Raw genomic sequence first — 16,303 nt, 5'->3', positions numbered from 1 at the left:
CTTTTTAATTGATTCAACCTATATATCCAAGACAGCAAAACAACAACATTAAATCAAATAATCATGAGAGCTAGACAAATAGGACAAATAAGTCAAAATAAATTATGAAAACTATCCCAGAAAAGGTATCATGGTGATAATCAAAGGGATACAAATAAACCAATGATGGAAACTACTTATGAGAGCATTAAGACGTTTCACCAAGAGACAGCCCATAAGTGTTAGACCTGCAGTATCAGTTTAACTGCAGTGCTTCTTCTTTGTTTCACACATTAGTCTCCACCAATAAGCTTTTGCACTGTGTCGTACCATTTCTGAACTATTTAAAAATGTACATAAAAATAGGTCCTTAAATCAAAGCCGTTTCTCTCAGAACTGGAGGTTTTAAATGATTTGGCGTAATATACATTTATAATTTATGCACCATGCAATTTCTTAGTGTTTTACATGTAATACAAGAGCATTAATATCTTTTGGATTGATGTGGTGATGTCGGTGTCAATTATAATAAAAGCATGGCATGAAGAATTAAAACAAATCAAAGTAAAAATATACTTATAAGGTGGTATTGTGTGATTTGACTTTTGTGTTATTTTAGACTTAGATTTAATTATGAGATGAACTTGGTTAATCGTGTCCAATGAAGCATGGCAGACAGATTTCACGTCTTTGTTAAAAAGTGACACTGTACAATAGCTTCTATGGCAACAAGTTGGAACCAAAGTGAGAACCCCCTTCCAGCTCCCCACCACCACCCCCACCCCCACCCCATCCCTCCCATACAATTCATTCCAAAGAGCATGGCAAGTCTTGAGAAGGATAAAAAGACACATATCACACTTTAAAAGAGGAAATCAAAAGACAAAATAGGGACAGGGGACAGGTTTAAATCATTGTACAAAAGAACAAACAGCAACCCACCACAACCAAACACTTATTCTTGAAAAATCCATTGGAAATTGATTTCTTTTTACAGGTTGCACAGTTTATATTGGCATACTGGGAAAGATACCCCAGCATGCCAAGGGACGGGGAAAGGTGGCATAAAGGTGGAGGAAAGGAATTCACTCTTCCTCTGTGCATCCAAGGACTTCTACGCGCAAAGTGATCCTGCCGTACCATGACCAGGGCAGGATCCGGACCAGCCGAGCGTAGATGGGTGGATCTATCACATTCTTTCTGTGTGTGTCGTTGTCAAAGTTTCCTTGGAATACCTGAGAAGACATAAATACGCATGGAGGATTAATAGTGTTGCCTGGTACCATGGCACCAAGAAACATTAACCTTAAAATGAATTACATTCTTCAGGACCTCCAGACAACTCCAGAATGAATGACCTACTTATCCATCCACCAGTTTGTCCATCCATCCATCCATCCATCCATCCATCCATTCTACCTACTTAATCTGTTAATGGTGCTTCAGGAATGCATAGGAAAGTAGTTTGAGACACTTTTTTCTTATGGATCGATCAGTACAACCATTCATATAAACTCAGTTGCACATTTAAGTTTTAAAGAAGACAACTTATGCCTTTTGACATTTCCCATCATTTTCACAGTGTAAAATAGTAAGAGATTTGTGTTGATTGTTGTCAAAGTTCATGCCAAATGCATCCAGTAAGACAAACTCATAGGTGCCCTGAATGCACCTGCAAGAAAATAAGAGCATTGAAATCTGTCTGTGTCCCCTTTTAAGAGCCTTTCGATGAGCTTTTATACAGCAGTGCAGGAGTTAAGTAACAACCAGATATAAACAAGCCTGATTATCATACAGGAATGCATGCTCTACTGTTGATTATTATTATTTTGTGTTGGTGCGTGGTTAATAGACGGTAGAATGAAGTATATTAAGGAAGAAATTCACCTACAGGGAGTGCTTCATTGAAGAATATGATCATTTCAATTAAAAAAGACATGATTATGCCCGTGTAATTGGGATGTAATGGGATTCACTGTTGTGTGGAATGGAAAATCAGTGAGGCAAAACCAAGCAGTAGCTGGAGATAGTTTGGGTGTTGACCTTATTAGAAGCTCCCATCAAAGCTTCATCTAATTCTCATCTAATTCGTATATGATAGATGTCACGGCTTCACTTTCCTCAATGTTTTACTGAAATATGTGATGATTTGGGTATTGGGCAAGGGTGCAAAACACTTGCGCACCAGCCGGTATCCAGTATTTTTTCACTCTATGTGCACTGTGGTGCTGCAACAAGGGGGAATGTGGTTCAGTCAATGTTTTTTTGTACTTTAAAAGCCTCACAAATGTGTAACATTGTGTCAAAACGAGAATAAGAACATGGAAATGCTCATCACCTTTACACATATTACAAAAACAATGAGCTGCTAATGGCACACTTACTTTTGAATAGCCACTTACATTGCTAAAACTGTGTTGGTAAATATTGAAATGTTCGGTGTATCCAAATCAAACCACAACCTCATCCAGCCCTCTTTGTTCAAAGGGATACACACTTCTCTTTACAGTGCAGATGAGAAAACCTTGACTGCTGTATATGGTTCAAGCTAATTTGCCACAAATGCAAGTGTCACAGCTATCTTATTAGTCAGTGCTTATGTAGTGCTTATGGAGCGTGAGTGTGCATCTCATTAACCCTCATTATGAAGATGAAAGCTTTGATGGTAGCTCTTATGTTACAAGTTAAGCATTTAAACTGAACCAAAAAAATAATGAGAAAAGTGTGATGTGTATAGTACATTTGAATATTGTAAACTTAAAAAACATTTTATTATTAGTACCTCATACAATACCAGGATAAATCTACTGGTCCCTGAAAAAACTATGTGCACCCCTGCTCCTATGTACCTTTGTCTACTGAGTAGCAGCCTGACGTATTGTGGGTATAATGTAAATATCCCTTAGTTATCAAACCTTTGCTTCCTACTGTGTGTGTTTGTGTGTGTTACTATCATTAGGACTGCTGGTGTGTGGCACTGTTTGATTCGGTCTGTTTGTTCGTGTTGTCCTCCTTGTGTTTATGGCTTTCTCTCTCAGAGGACTGATGCTGAAATCATGTGGCAGCCATGCACTTTCATATTTCACATCTCTAATACAAACGAGTGCAGGCCACCTCTTCATCCTACATTCTTTTTCATCATGTTCCTCCTGCAGCGAAACTCATTTTCTCCCCTGTCTTTCTCATCTATATTGTAGCGTTGAGCCAAGACTGTAGTCAGACAAGGTCTGCATCTGCAGACAAGCAAACAACACTAAATCACACGGCAAGCTGCCCCTTCTGTCATTTCTCCTCCCCCCTCCTTTTTCTCTGTATGTCCTCACTGCTCCTTTATGACAAATTTAGAAACACAAGTGCTTAAGAAACACCTGAAAAAGCATTAAAAAAAAACCTCCATACACACTTATTCTCAGCTTTAATATGGGTAAAAGTTCCTCATCCTCATGGGTGTTTCATCTTGGAACAGTGTCTAATTAATCACTGTCTTGAAAACTTTGTTAAGATGATATTTCACATGAAGTTGTGACATTGTTGCAGCAGACAAATCCAAAACTGCAATGTGAAATAATGAGACTTTGGATGACCCACTTCGATAAGCATTAACTTTAAGACAACTTTCTAACACAATTTGGAGCTAAGTGATGTCTTTAAGATGGGACCAGTGCCATTTTTGTCTTTCATTCAGTAAATTCACTGCATCTGGTTTGGAGTCTACAAAGTAATTGTGTTTGTACATGTCAAAGTATTTACTATTTATAGACATATATAGATATTTAAGGCGGTGTTTAAGATATTAAAGGTCTTATGATGGATGCAGTTTGCAATAGTATTCGTCTTCAGTGTGTGCATGCTGACATGGCTTTTGTCGTTTATAGATTTTTATGATACCCATTAAATGATGCTATAACTAAAAAGATATCCATTTCACTGATGAGACTAATGGTTGAATTTTGAGGTCATATTACGTTTACTGAACTTCCTGAGCCCAAACTTTGCTGCTCATCAAATTTAAAAAGTTTCTGAAGAATTCTGTTTTTACCTCCTCCTCTTGCGTTTTATTTGATATTGTATTGTCGAATTGAATTGCATTACACTGATATGGAAGAAATGGTGTCTCACTTCCAGGAGAGTATCCGCCAGCGTGATGTGACAAAGAGGACATGCGATGCAATATAAAAGACCAAGACTGGAAGGCCATATAAGCAGGAGCTGATTGAAATATGACAAGAATCTCTCCTCTGCTGTCTGGGGACCTGTGCTGTGGCAGAGGCAATGTCGCTAAAATAAACTGTCTGGATCAGGATATGTGAAGACTTTCGATAAAAGGACAAATAATGCTGGAGAGGAAAAAAGAAAATGAAAAAGGACAGGCTGGGATATGAAAACTCTATCTCTCTCTCTCTATCTATTTATCTATCTAATGATCTATCCATCCATCCATCTATCCATCCATCCATGATAATGCTTCTTGAAAGTTGCAAACATTCGCATTTTGACACGCTCGCTGCATAAGTTACCCTGTTTCCTCTTGCTATTATCCAACAACGGCGGCACGAGCACGGATTGCCAACATTTCTCTGTGGGCCTTCAGACCAACCCAGAGGCCACAACTCTGCTCTGATGTATTGATTTTTCCAGCTGGAAGAGTACAGCGAATGTATTATTAGGGGAACCGTTGTGTGTCTCTGGAGATACAACACAACCTACACTCCATTATTTCAGGCTGCTGCAGGGGTCAAGAGTGCAGGGGGGCCCCCCAAATTCTCTATGTTATCTGCACTCCTGTTGCCTCAGCTGGTCCTGGTGATACCTGACAGTCTCAGCCACATCTTCACTAAGAGTAGCCCTGCAGCAAAGCAGGAGCTGTGACACTCAAAAGAAACTCAACTAACCACTTCATCTAACAGCGCTCTGCAGGTTTGGTGTGTTTTTTTCAGACCCTGTTGTGCAGTGATCCTGCAGCCAATATCTTTTAAACTGTGAGAAAAGAAAAATACTATCATTACTGGCTAATTTTAAAGATGGCTGTAGTCATAGGCACCTAACATTCTGTTAACTTCTGACCTGGGGCTGGAATTGCAGACTCTAATGGCTAATTAACCCGGTATCACCCAACTGGAAGACCTTTATACATAAATCAATTACTTTATGCTTGACTACTCCCTCTCAACTGTCTGTGTAAATATTGACACCCAGGAAACTGCAATACTGCTGCACAACTCAGGTTCGGAATGGGAGTAGAAATGAGAATGCGGCTATAATTATGCAATGCAAACCCATTTAAAGTTAGGTAACACAGTGAATTATATTATTATATTGTCTCAGATACCAGTGCACAGGTATTCGGGGTTAGGGTGCAAATAAAAAGCAAATGAGACTTGATTGTGATATGGATTTTGCAGAGGGACACTGCTCTGCGCGGCGCCGTGTCCCGGTTTGACAGCATCTGTATTCCGACCGAGCCTCCTCTCTCAATCTAGATCTAACTGCCTGCAGCCTCTGCCACACAGGAGCTGGAGGAGGGAGCTGAGAGGAATACTTACAAGCCCGTACCACTGTGCCCAAAGCCGACAGCCCGACACGTGCATGCAGTATATCCCTGCCAAGTCAAGCATTGTGGTGAGGCGGGAGGAGCCTCAGGAGTCCAACAGACAAATGTGTCCTCCAGCATTAATGGCCGCTTCAGTTGACTGAAGGGGGAAAACACCTTGAAGAATCATGCATCAGAACAGCCCGTCGGCTCTGTCTGGGGACAAACTGATTGACATTCTAAGAAGCCTTACTAAACACGCCTGCCCTCTAATACAGAGCACAGACACTCAGATTAACTGCCTGTTCTTGCCTCGACTCTGATTTATACAGTGAAAATTAGGAACGGAACAATCTAGACTATAAAAAATTGTAGATATTACTTGTTTGTTGTTTAAAATCTGGGTCACAAGTATCACCTTCCACAATATCACCTCTGAAAATTATATTCAAACATTAAATTTAATGGATGGATAAACAGATTCCTCAGATGTCATCAGTAGTTTTCCTTTTTCCTTCCTGTCTCAGTTGACGCTCGCCAAACCTTAGGAAATCATCCACCGCTCAGAATTGAGATTGCTTGACTGAAAGTCGTACTCTGCATGCAATGGCTTAAATCCAAAGATCATCATGAGTGCTGGGATTATAAACTCCTCAAAGGGAAATTGAATAAAATTTCCGGGCATTGGCTGCTGCACTGGCTATGCGTTCAGGATCAGATTAATATGAATCCAAGAATAACTGCATAGCTAAAACAACCTCCTCAGATTCTGTGAGACAAAGCCAAACATTGTGGCTCTGAGCTTTTAAAAAATATTTCTATGGCTGAATATGTGATCATACTTGAATTCATTGTTCACTATTCACAAATACAATTGCTAAAAATCTCATGTGATAACTTCCACCGATTAAAATGCTTAAATTTCACATTAAAGGTTTAATAGTCTTTTGTCTCACTTTTTTAAATTCCAACTATTTGCTGGTGGTTTAACAGCCATGCATCCCTCTTGTCCACTGACTCCTTCATAGTTTTCCACATGTAATCCATCTCCAATACATGTACAGGCAAATGGCTTAGGTCTTATCTTTCAATAACACAGCAAAAGAGAAAAGTAAACGTCACCCCTCTTGCCACCAGTATCTAAAAGACAAGAAGCTCAAGCTTTAGCTGCAACCGCATGTCTGCTGTTTTCCTGATATGAGAAGCTGCCGGAGCCCTACACAGTCTCTGTTGTCGTGGCTGATTGGAATGGACGTGTACTCTGTTGAAAGGCCGTAAACAAGATTTTCAGCGTTGTCCTGGCCAGGTTGGCCTGGCTGACAGCATTGTCTTATCTGATCCCACAGCAAAAGTGTGCAAAGGGAGACGCCAGGCAAGCTTTGTCTGAGCCACAGATGAGGAGCTGCCGAAGTGCAGTAGAAAGGAGAAACAGAAAGGGGCTGAACCGGACTCTTTCACACCTATAATACAACAATTCACACAACAATACCTGTCTTTTACTTCTTCTTTTATTTACTGTTCTTTAAATGTTGATGGTGATTTTCTGGCCAACATTCTGTCCTCAATGTGCATCATCATTTTTGTCAATGCTGTGACTCCAGAATGCCCTTTCCATTGTAGTGTAATATATAATTCAAAAGTTCCGTACTCAGGACCCACAGGCATGCATATAAGATTCAACAACAGTATCCAATGTGATTACCTTCATGTCTACATGACAGGAACATTGTGTTTTATTCTGGATATACAACGATGTCAATGTGCTGCTGATAAATGCTTCATGTGCAACTCATTCATTTAAAATCTACACTTTATCTAATAATATCTATTATTGAGACCTAAAATAAAAAAAAATAGTTTCAATAGTTTGTCATATTCTCTAATTTAATCATGTGATCTCATTTTAAGATAAAATTCAATCGAATATTTGCATTGTAAAGTAGGGTCAATCCTGTCATTCCTCTGATATGGTAGATTATTAGTTGTAGTTTCATAGACACTCTGGGATGTGAATGTTGTACTTACCTTGTCCTTCCTCTGTTTTTCATCTTGATAGACGTTCCACCGCTCTCCATCATTACTGTAAGCCACTTTGTACGAGCCGACAAACTGGACGTGGCCAAAGTCTTTAGCTCCTTGGGTGATGACACCTGTGATCTTGGTAGGCACGAGCAGGTCCACCTGAGAGTGCAGCAACACAGGAGAAACAGAGAGGGGAGAGAGAGCACAATAAAAACGTCATTAGTCTACAAACTTAGCCTGTGGGAAAGTGCCATATGCTCCATTTTCATGATCTAGTCAGCAGCTTTTTTGCCGTTTGATGTTGTCAGAGAATTTCTAAAGACACTGGGTGCAAAAAGTCAGTTTCAATTATTCACAGAATATTGAACAACAAGGCTAAGTCCACAACTTCACCTCAGCAAAACAGAAATCGCACGCCACAGCAGCTTCTCAGACCCACACTGCTCCATTTGGGTTAATTTTTAATAAGTTCTCATTTGTTGCAGGACAAAGGTGTTTGGCAGTGAAAAAATACTTTGCTCTTTCATTGACGATCTAGAGTTCAATTATGGTTCATTATTAAGAAGTGCCCACAAAGCTGTTGGGGTTGAGATCCAAGGTATAGATAAGATGAGCCCTAGAGTCCATGAACACACTGCAGCCCCACTGCACATGTGCCTGACTCACTCTGAGCTACACAGGTTTTTGAAGACAGGCACATTTTCCCAGTCATGTTAGAGGCATTGTGAGTAACAATACTATGATAATCTGAAGATGATGAGGAAGATATTGCAGCTTAATATTGATATCAAATCATACAGAAGTTTATTTCAGAACCCTTGCAATGCTTTAACGTGCAACACTGATCCACTTCGTCTCCAATTAATGAAGAAACTGAGTGAAAACAGGTCATTTTTTTGTACAGTCTCTTTGTTGTTGCTGGTAACCTTCACAAACAAGTGTGTAACAGTATTGTATGAAAGGATTTCACCATTCCTCCTTGGGAAGTGCTCATTTAGTTAGATTGCTTTCAATTAGCACCTATATGCAGCCTAGCACGAAATATTTTGACAATAAAGGTAATGCTGTGACAATTCAGCAGCTGCTTGATAGAGAACAAAAAGAACACAGACAAAAGAACAAAAAAACAAAGAAGCAAGTGGAAAGAAGCAAAAAGAAAGCAAGTATGCAAATCTGTTTCATTTGCTGAATATACACAACACTGAGGTAACCATACATCACAGTAATTGGCCTGGTCAGAGGCCAACATATACTGTGTCAGGTTGCTGGTGCAATACAAAATAGGGACCCGTGTAGACGTAAGCGAACAAGCAAACACAACAAAGTAATGGATGAGGTGATGTAATGCGCACCACTACCATCTGCAAAGCCTAAAACCATGTTCTTTTTGTGGACAGCGATGCTCACTCACAGAGTTTTCATCCGTCAAGGTTTCAACACTGTTAGAGAGCTTATTTTGCCTCACAGCCACTGAGATTGAAGTCTATTCTCTGGGTATTAGATGGGTTTTCTTAAATGTAGACCCCCTGCTGTGAGCATGAGCAGGCACAGAGCTGGGTCCTGACTTGCATGTAGGCAAAGCCATGCCTTACTGCAGCTCAGCAAGAGAACAAAGCCAGCCCTGGCTTTTGTAACGGGCATGCAAATGGATAAACTCCCAGCTGTGAGAATGCTTCTCTAATGGAAGCAGAACTGAGGCATTGCATTTTGCGTGGTTGCAGACCTAATGTAACTCTTGATGATAGAGGAAGAGTTTCTTTGATGTCAGGTGTGCAATTATGCTTATGCTTCACTTGTTGTGAATATGCTATTCATGAAGTTTGTCATTCAAATTGAAGCAGGTCATGCTTTGATTTTTTGTGTAAAGTTGTTCTCATTTCTCTTGGCTGGGGGGCAGCAGTGGCATGTCCTCCTATTATGTGCGTGAAGACCATTAAACAACAGCTCTTTCATAATGACAATATGGGCAACTGGGGTTGTAAAGAAGCACTGACAGGGAGTGTTTGGTTGAAAACAACAGTCCATTTACAGGGCAGGACACCCAGCATTGTAAGCCTGTGATTAGACTTCAATTGCACAGCATTGAGGTAATATCATTCTATCAAAGCGGTCCAGTCTGCCACAAAAACAAAGGCATTCTAGAAAGGGAACCTGTAATTGCTGTCACAGGTAGCGGTCAAAAAATACGACAGCCCCTAGCGATGCCGGCTCCCAACACTTTGATGGCCCAAACTGAATTAAGGAGCGAGATAAGCTTGTTAAAGCTGAGCCTCACCTCCATCTCCCACCTCCTGTCCTTCGTTCCATCACACACTCAACCCCATCCTGTCCCCGATAAGCACTTAACCTCTGTAGAGTAGAAATGTGTGAAGACTTTGTAGTTTGTTTCAGAAATCTGTTGTTTAACTCTCTGTTTCTAACGTCTCCCCTTCTCATTAAGATGAGAGCTGGAGTGTACGGCTTGTATCCCCTATTTGAAGTGGCATTGCCGCTGCACGATAACAAGATTAATGCAGCAAGAGGAGACTTGATAGGGAACAGTATGAGGCCCAGTTTCCTTCTTCATACATACAGTACATGCATACATACACCCTGCTGACATTCTCTTTCTTGGCGTTCTAATTTAACTGAGGAGTTTGAGGACTCATTTAATCTCGCCACTCACATAGTCTGACCCAATTCACAGCCTGCAGAAATTGTGTGTGTGTGCGCGTGTGTGTGTGTGTCTGTGAGATGTGAAATCCTTTTTTGTATATTCTCTTAGGTCACCCTGAAGAACTGACAATTGTGTGCTCACAGCTCTCAGAACCATGAGGACAGAGCTGTGGCCCATAAACCCCACAACAGGACAGCTACTATCATTAAAGCTGTGGAGCAGGGAAAAGACATCATTTACAATCATTTCCCTGTACAGAAAGTCTGAATTCAGAAAGTGGCTTCAACATTTTGTTGTTATGCGCTGCACAGCAGAAGCCCCAAAAGCACAAAAGTCTCTGCTGCTAAACCTCCATCTTACCCTAACCCAGCAACACTGAAAACTGAGAGAGGAAGCTTTAAGGCTGGCGATTGCACCACAGATGGCAGGCATACAGTGCAGTGCTTTTCTATTGAGCGCAAAGAAAACCCTGTTTGTGTCAGGAAACCTTTCTGAGTTTAAAATTCCCCACAGAGCGATGCTGGGTAAGCCTATTCAAGATGAGTCAGGGAAAAGGTCTCACTGAGCTTGAAGGAGTGTTTGTGATGTATTTTCCCTGTGAAAGAACATTGTCCCAGTACCATCAAAATAATAATGATTGATGTTCATTAGCAAGCAAACAGGCCTCAATACACCTATTTGTCATTTCTGATCCAACGGTATAATACCAAATACACCAAAACCTGAATCAAATGAAGCCATGAAGGATACATATCTCATTTTAGCCACAATGGTGCCTGCTTTTATCGCCACATCTGCAGTGGAAAGAAAAAAGTTGGGCTTGAAAAGACAAAGTAGTAATGAAAAAATAAAAGTGAAGAAAGTGCACAAAATGGGTGAAAGTGCTGATTCAAAACAACCAATTAAAGCTTTCTTTTACTGTCGCCTTTGCCATTAATTCAACGCGCTGACTCGACTGGACATCCAGCTCGGCTTGACTCCATGAGGGTGAACATTTGGCACAATATTTGTGTGATGTCATATGATGTGACAGAGCACTGAAACTACTTTCTGAAACTTTTTGATCGGTGGTTCAACGTCATATGGCTATATGTCAGAAGGTGAAAATGCCTGCTGGGCACAGTCTGAAATGTGACTCTGAATTGCCTTGGAGCGCAGGAGATAGCAGAGGCAATAATAGAGAGAAAAAGGCCCCTCGAGGCAGCACTGGGTCAGGCTGGTATGTGGTCAGCGCCACACAAACTGAAAGCTTTCCTCCTTCTGGTATTCAGTGCTAAATGAAAAATTCAGTCAGGTAAAGGAAATATCTACATTTGGAGTCTATGTGAGGATGGAAGTCTGCAAAGAAGCAACGTGTCTTGGTTAGTTTTGCCCCGAAGATTCATCTAGTTGGCCGGTCAATGTGCAGAAATCTGTAGGCCGCATTGCTCTCCTCTAGTTTCACTCTCTCTCTTCATCCCAGACCACTGAATACAACAGTGTCTTGTGCATCTGAAATTCAATTCAGTTCTTTGCTCTTCTGCTGAGTAATATCTGCAGGTTGTCGTATTCACAGTGAACATTAATATGCAAAAACACGGGAGGCAGGTGTGAATTAATCCCTAAAATCCATCCCGAATTAAAGTATAGGTTGTCACTGGGGACATTTATATTATTTTACACACAGCAGAAGCTCAGGAAATGCTTTAGTTGTGTTAGTTACTACTGTTAAGTTTCTCCCAAGGCTTAAACATAGTCCAATGATGCAGTATGCAAAAAGCAGCATTAATTAAAAAAAAGAAAAGAAAGACTTTATCAATACAAAACATGAGCAGGTCCGACTATTCTGTGAGTTTGAGAAGGAGATTCATCATCATCTTTGAAGGCCTGCGGTCTGCGTTTAAGCCTAATGAGAAGCTGCAGTAGAGCGGTTAGTTTTGCCAAAATAAAGCTATTATTTGTATGATGATAAACAGTATTTTAATAAGGCCCGGGTGGAAAAAAAAACAATTAACCTGTCATTGTACAGCTGCCAACAAATATAAGTGCATGGGAAGTTTTGGGGCTTTGTGGATGCCTGATTATAATTTAACACATAAATTGAGCTAAATGCTTGATACGCCATAATTTAATCTTCTTTTTCTCAGCACACTTAGTACAACAAGGTATAAATATTACTACTTGAAATTCTAAACAGCTTAGAATCGGATTAAGCCTTAAAGTTTCCCAATGTGAATAAACCTGACTCTGTATAGGCCTGTATGTATGTATATACTGTATGTATGTATGTAAGTAGGTATGTAAAACATGGCAGAGCCCAGCAGGTGTTGGGAAGTTCACACTCTGTTAATGCTTACAATGACACACCAGGTGATGGACAGTTAATCTAATATCTAATACAATAATCGAAAGTAGCCAGTGTGACCTGATCAATTCAACCAAGGCAAATACTCTGCCTCTTTGGAATATTAAACATGCACATTAATCTAAAATTAATCCAAGTCTAAATTGTGCGGGTCTTTATAGGTCTTAGAAAATGCTTGTGTTTAAAGAAAATGTGTTTACGGTTCTGGCTGCTGCATTTAGTTCTCATCATACTTCACTCCTCGCTCCCTCCTCCTCCTCCTCTTCTGCACATGGCACATAAAATATTCATATTAAATTTGCTGGTGTGCATACACACACATACAGAGACGTGTGCACACATGCACTGAACAAAACCCATTTAGTTGCAATAAAAAGGCTACTGAAATTCCAAAGTACATACCATTTCTGAGCATATTTGGTCTCTTTGCTCCCCGTATTCTACCCATTAAACAAATCAGTGATCTGTTTTCCACAGAGGCTTGGCTTTGCTTTAGACTGTGCTGAATTAATTATAATATTGTAGCATGTGTCAGGACTGCAGCAGTACAGCCGATCCTCTGCTAAGTGCATGACATAAAGATGAGTGGAGGATTCCCTGCCTATCAAGAGATGGACTGGCTCAGAGAACACAGTGAAACTGTAAGATACACATGCGGAAGACATTGGGCGCAATCTCCACTGCACTGATTTAAGCTCCAGCGCCTTCACTTCTGACAATGCCTGCAGATCCAACGATTACAGCTGGAGCTGCTGCCGACTCGTGAATCAATCACCCGAGATAAAAGAGATAAATGCATCTATATTAGCTGAGAGGGAGAGAGAGAAAGAAAGAAGAATAGAGTGAGAGATGAGGATCAGGATGTGGTGCTGAGGGATAAGATGGCTTCTACCGATAGCGGAAACAAAAGCACAACATTATGCAGGTTATGTAGACTTAAGGATGAAGTTGGAAGGAGGAGGCACTAAAAAGCACCCAATTGAATCAGGGAAGCAGATGGATTCACCATCCCTCCAGTAACTTCATTTGGCAGCTAATTGAATCAGCACACTAGCTGCTAGGAAAATTGAATAAAATAGAGCAAAGCAGGGGCCATATTGGACTGCATTAAAATGAGGCTCTGACTATAATGTCTTAATGAAATTTACATCAGGCATGTTTGCAAATTAGTACAGGGGCTTCCTCAGATTCTTCTGGAATTCTCGGATAATGTTCTCAAGGAAAGTGAATTAACAGCAGCTCTTGCCAATATTTTGGAATCAAAGTATATTATGTCCAAGCACATTAGATTAAGCTTATACAATGTAAAGGTTGATGACAGGTTTCCCATCAAACATCTTTACTTTTGACAACAATGCACGATAAGAAGAAGAACCCACATTAAGTCTTGTAATGATACACACAAATGGTTTAAGTGCAAAGTTAATGCGATTGCTATTCTACAACTGTAATGGTACATCTGTCAAGGCAAGTGCTGGCAGAAGAATGTGCTGACTGAATACATCTGCTGTCCGAGCCTTGTATCAGTGCTGAGATCGCCATTCTATCAGCAAGTTGTTGTGGAAGAAAGAGGATGTGGGGTAATTAAGTGGACAAAGTTTTTCAACTACAAATGAAAGCAGGAGGACTAGAACTTGGTGACATGATTGATCTGCCATTCATCCTATCCATGACAAAACCCACAAGTATAAAAGTACAAAATTCAAGATATTAGACAATGTGTTTGTGTATTTCACTCGCTGGTATGTGTAACATATTCTTTCAATACAGCAACAGAGGCTAAGTGGTGGTGGTGTGCTTCCCACTGACGGCATTGAAAAACCACCTGGAGACATTGTTCCTCTCACATTGTGTTTCTTTAATTAGTTCGGCACGGCGACTTAAGCTGCAGGTGTTGTTCCCATTGACTCAGTTTTGTGTGTTGAGAATAAAACAAATAATGATTAAAAAAAATGCTGAGCAGACAATAGAATAAACAATATATTTGTAGCAATCAGAATCCTGGATAGTCGCGCATTCAATGTCTCCACGGATGAATGTTTTGTATCCCAGAGCAAAGTATGCTAGTAACAGGCATACCATATTTAATAAGATACCCTCTGTATGCTGCCAGAGGAATGATGGTTGTAATGATTGCCTTTCCCATAGGCAGTCAAGCTTGAGGGGCACATAAGACAGCTCGCCCTTGAAAGCTCCCAATGAATGCTTAGGGTCCATTTTCCATGCTCTTGTAATTTCAACAATGCGCGAGTCCCTTGTTCTTGAAATACTGTCATGATCATTGCTGTACAAGTTGATCAAAAACCCTCTTAAATCCTTTCATTCTACGACGCCTTTTAACTCTCTCCGAGGCAGCTTTTCTCTTCTTAGAAAGGACACGTTTCATCTTTGCTGCATAAACACTCGAGAAGCATTGAGAGTTTCAGTGGGACAAATTAAGGCCGTTCCCCACCGTGCATGGATGAGACAAAAGCCGAGCAAATTATATTGATTAAAAGAAACAGAGTTTGTCATCAACAGAGCAGTATTTGAGGTAGCGATCTGATTAGGATGCTGTGCTTTGCAAAATTGGCGTAATGATAATTCCCGGTTTGATTACAACAAATGCACACGCACAGGGACTGAACAGCAATCGGTCTCGAATTACGTCTACTTATTGTCGACGTAATCGTGATTGTAGATTGTTGTTCCCTTCCACACTCTGCGACACATGAATGTTGACACGTTTTAGGGATTAGCTGGGATTATTTAATTGGACGATAATTTCCAACTATTATCAAAAACATTTATATTCTAATTTCTTTATTAAACATTCTTTCAAATGATTACAAAATAATAAAAGTGGCATATTCATGAAAACAACTAGAGCCATTTTAGAAATGGCAAACAGCATGAAATAGACCCTCAACAATTTGTATTTGTTGTTTTCACAGTTTGTACCTCGTTTTATGGCCATTTAGAAATAAGTTATTGAAATTAGATACATAATTTGTTTAGTTCATTGCACATTTACAGATTTTAAAGCTCCACACAGAGCTTTTTAGATGGATAGAATTTAATGGCCAAAACTTTTGGGTACACAAACATGACACAGACTGTACATTATGGAGAAGTATTGAAGGAACTGTTGACACCATAGCGCTACTTAAAATGAATTACATTGTCTGTATATTTCTTTGTTTCCTGGCAGGAGTTGCAAAGTCATGTAGGGATTTTCATGAAACTTGGCTTGTACCAGGGAAGAAGCTATTTAAATTTGGTGATCATCCCAAACAAATTCAGGTGTGCACCAAGGTGACCTTTCAATAGATGTGATCCAGATACGGAGCTGGATCTGATCCGGTGGACTGAAATGTGTTTTCAGACACGGGTCCAATTGAAAGAATCACTGCTTTGCCTATATAAGGATAGAAACGTACAACTGCCACCATGAAGTGACCAAGATAATGCTGTATGATTATAATCAATGCAATAACCTGTTCAATTTCCTGAACTGGAGGCCTGTTGGACCTTGAGGGAGGTGTGCTTTTTAATGAGCACACCGACAGTTAACATTATCTATTTTCTACAAGCATTCGTTCATGTAGCTGCCATGAGCTCAAAAGCAGCTACCTGTGTAAGCCTACACTCCCTTTATACTGTAGTCACAGACTATAAGGTGTGCTCTTTTATGCTCTGCTGGTTACGCCTATGTTAGTTTGCTTTCACTTAGATCATTGACTGAACTCCTGCAATCCCACAGATCTGCCTTCTGCTAAGGGCTCACCGGTGC

General features: G+C 40.3%; 1 protein-coding gene across 2 annotated transcripts in view; it reads right to left on the bottom strand.

Moving 5' to 3' along the window:
• Positions 1-749: 749 nt before the first annotated feature.
• edil3a (EGF-like repeats and discoidin I-like domains 3a) overlaps positions 750-16,303 on the bottom strand; it is a 99,107-nt gene continuing 83,553 nt past the window's right edge. The window contains exons 9-10 of one of the 2 annotated variants that reach the window (XM_076159906.1): positions 7,535-7,690; positions 750-1,214 (exon numbers count right to left, since the gene is read on the bottom strand). In XM_076159906.1, coding sequence (XP_076016021.1) covers positions 1,065-1,214; positions 7,535-7,690 — 306 coding nt within the window. In that variant the 3' untranslated portion in view covers positions 750-1,064. The remainder of the gene's footprint in view (positions 1,215-7,534; positions 7,691-16,303) is intronic. The other variant, XM_076159905.1, reaches the window with a different exon arrangement.

The sequence above is a fragment of the Genypterus blacodes genome, unplaced genomic scaffold (genome assembly GCF_046128005.1).
Source record: "Genypterus blacodes isolate CSIRO-AG114 ecotype Tasmania unplaced genomic scaffold, CSIRO-AGI_Gbla_v1 ptg000099l_1, whole genome shotgun sequence".
Classification (NCBI taxonomy): domain Eukaryota; kingdom Metazoa; phylum Chordata; class Actinopteri; order Ophidiiformes; family Ophidiidae; genus Genypterus; species Genypterus blacodes.
Note: the sequence above shows the minus strand (reverse complement) of the source record. Positions and strands in the feature narration are given on the sequence as shown.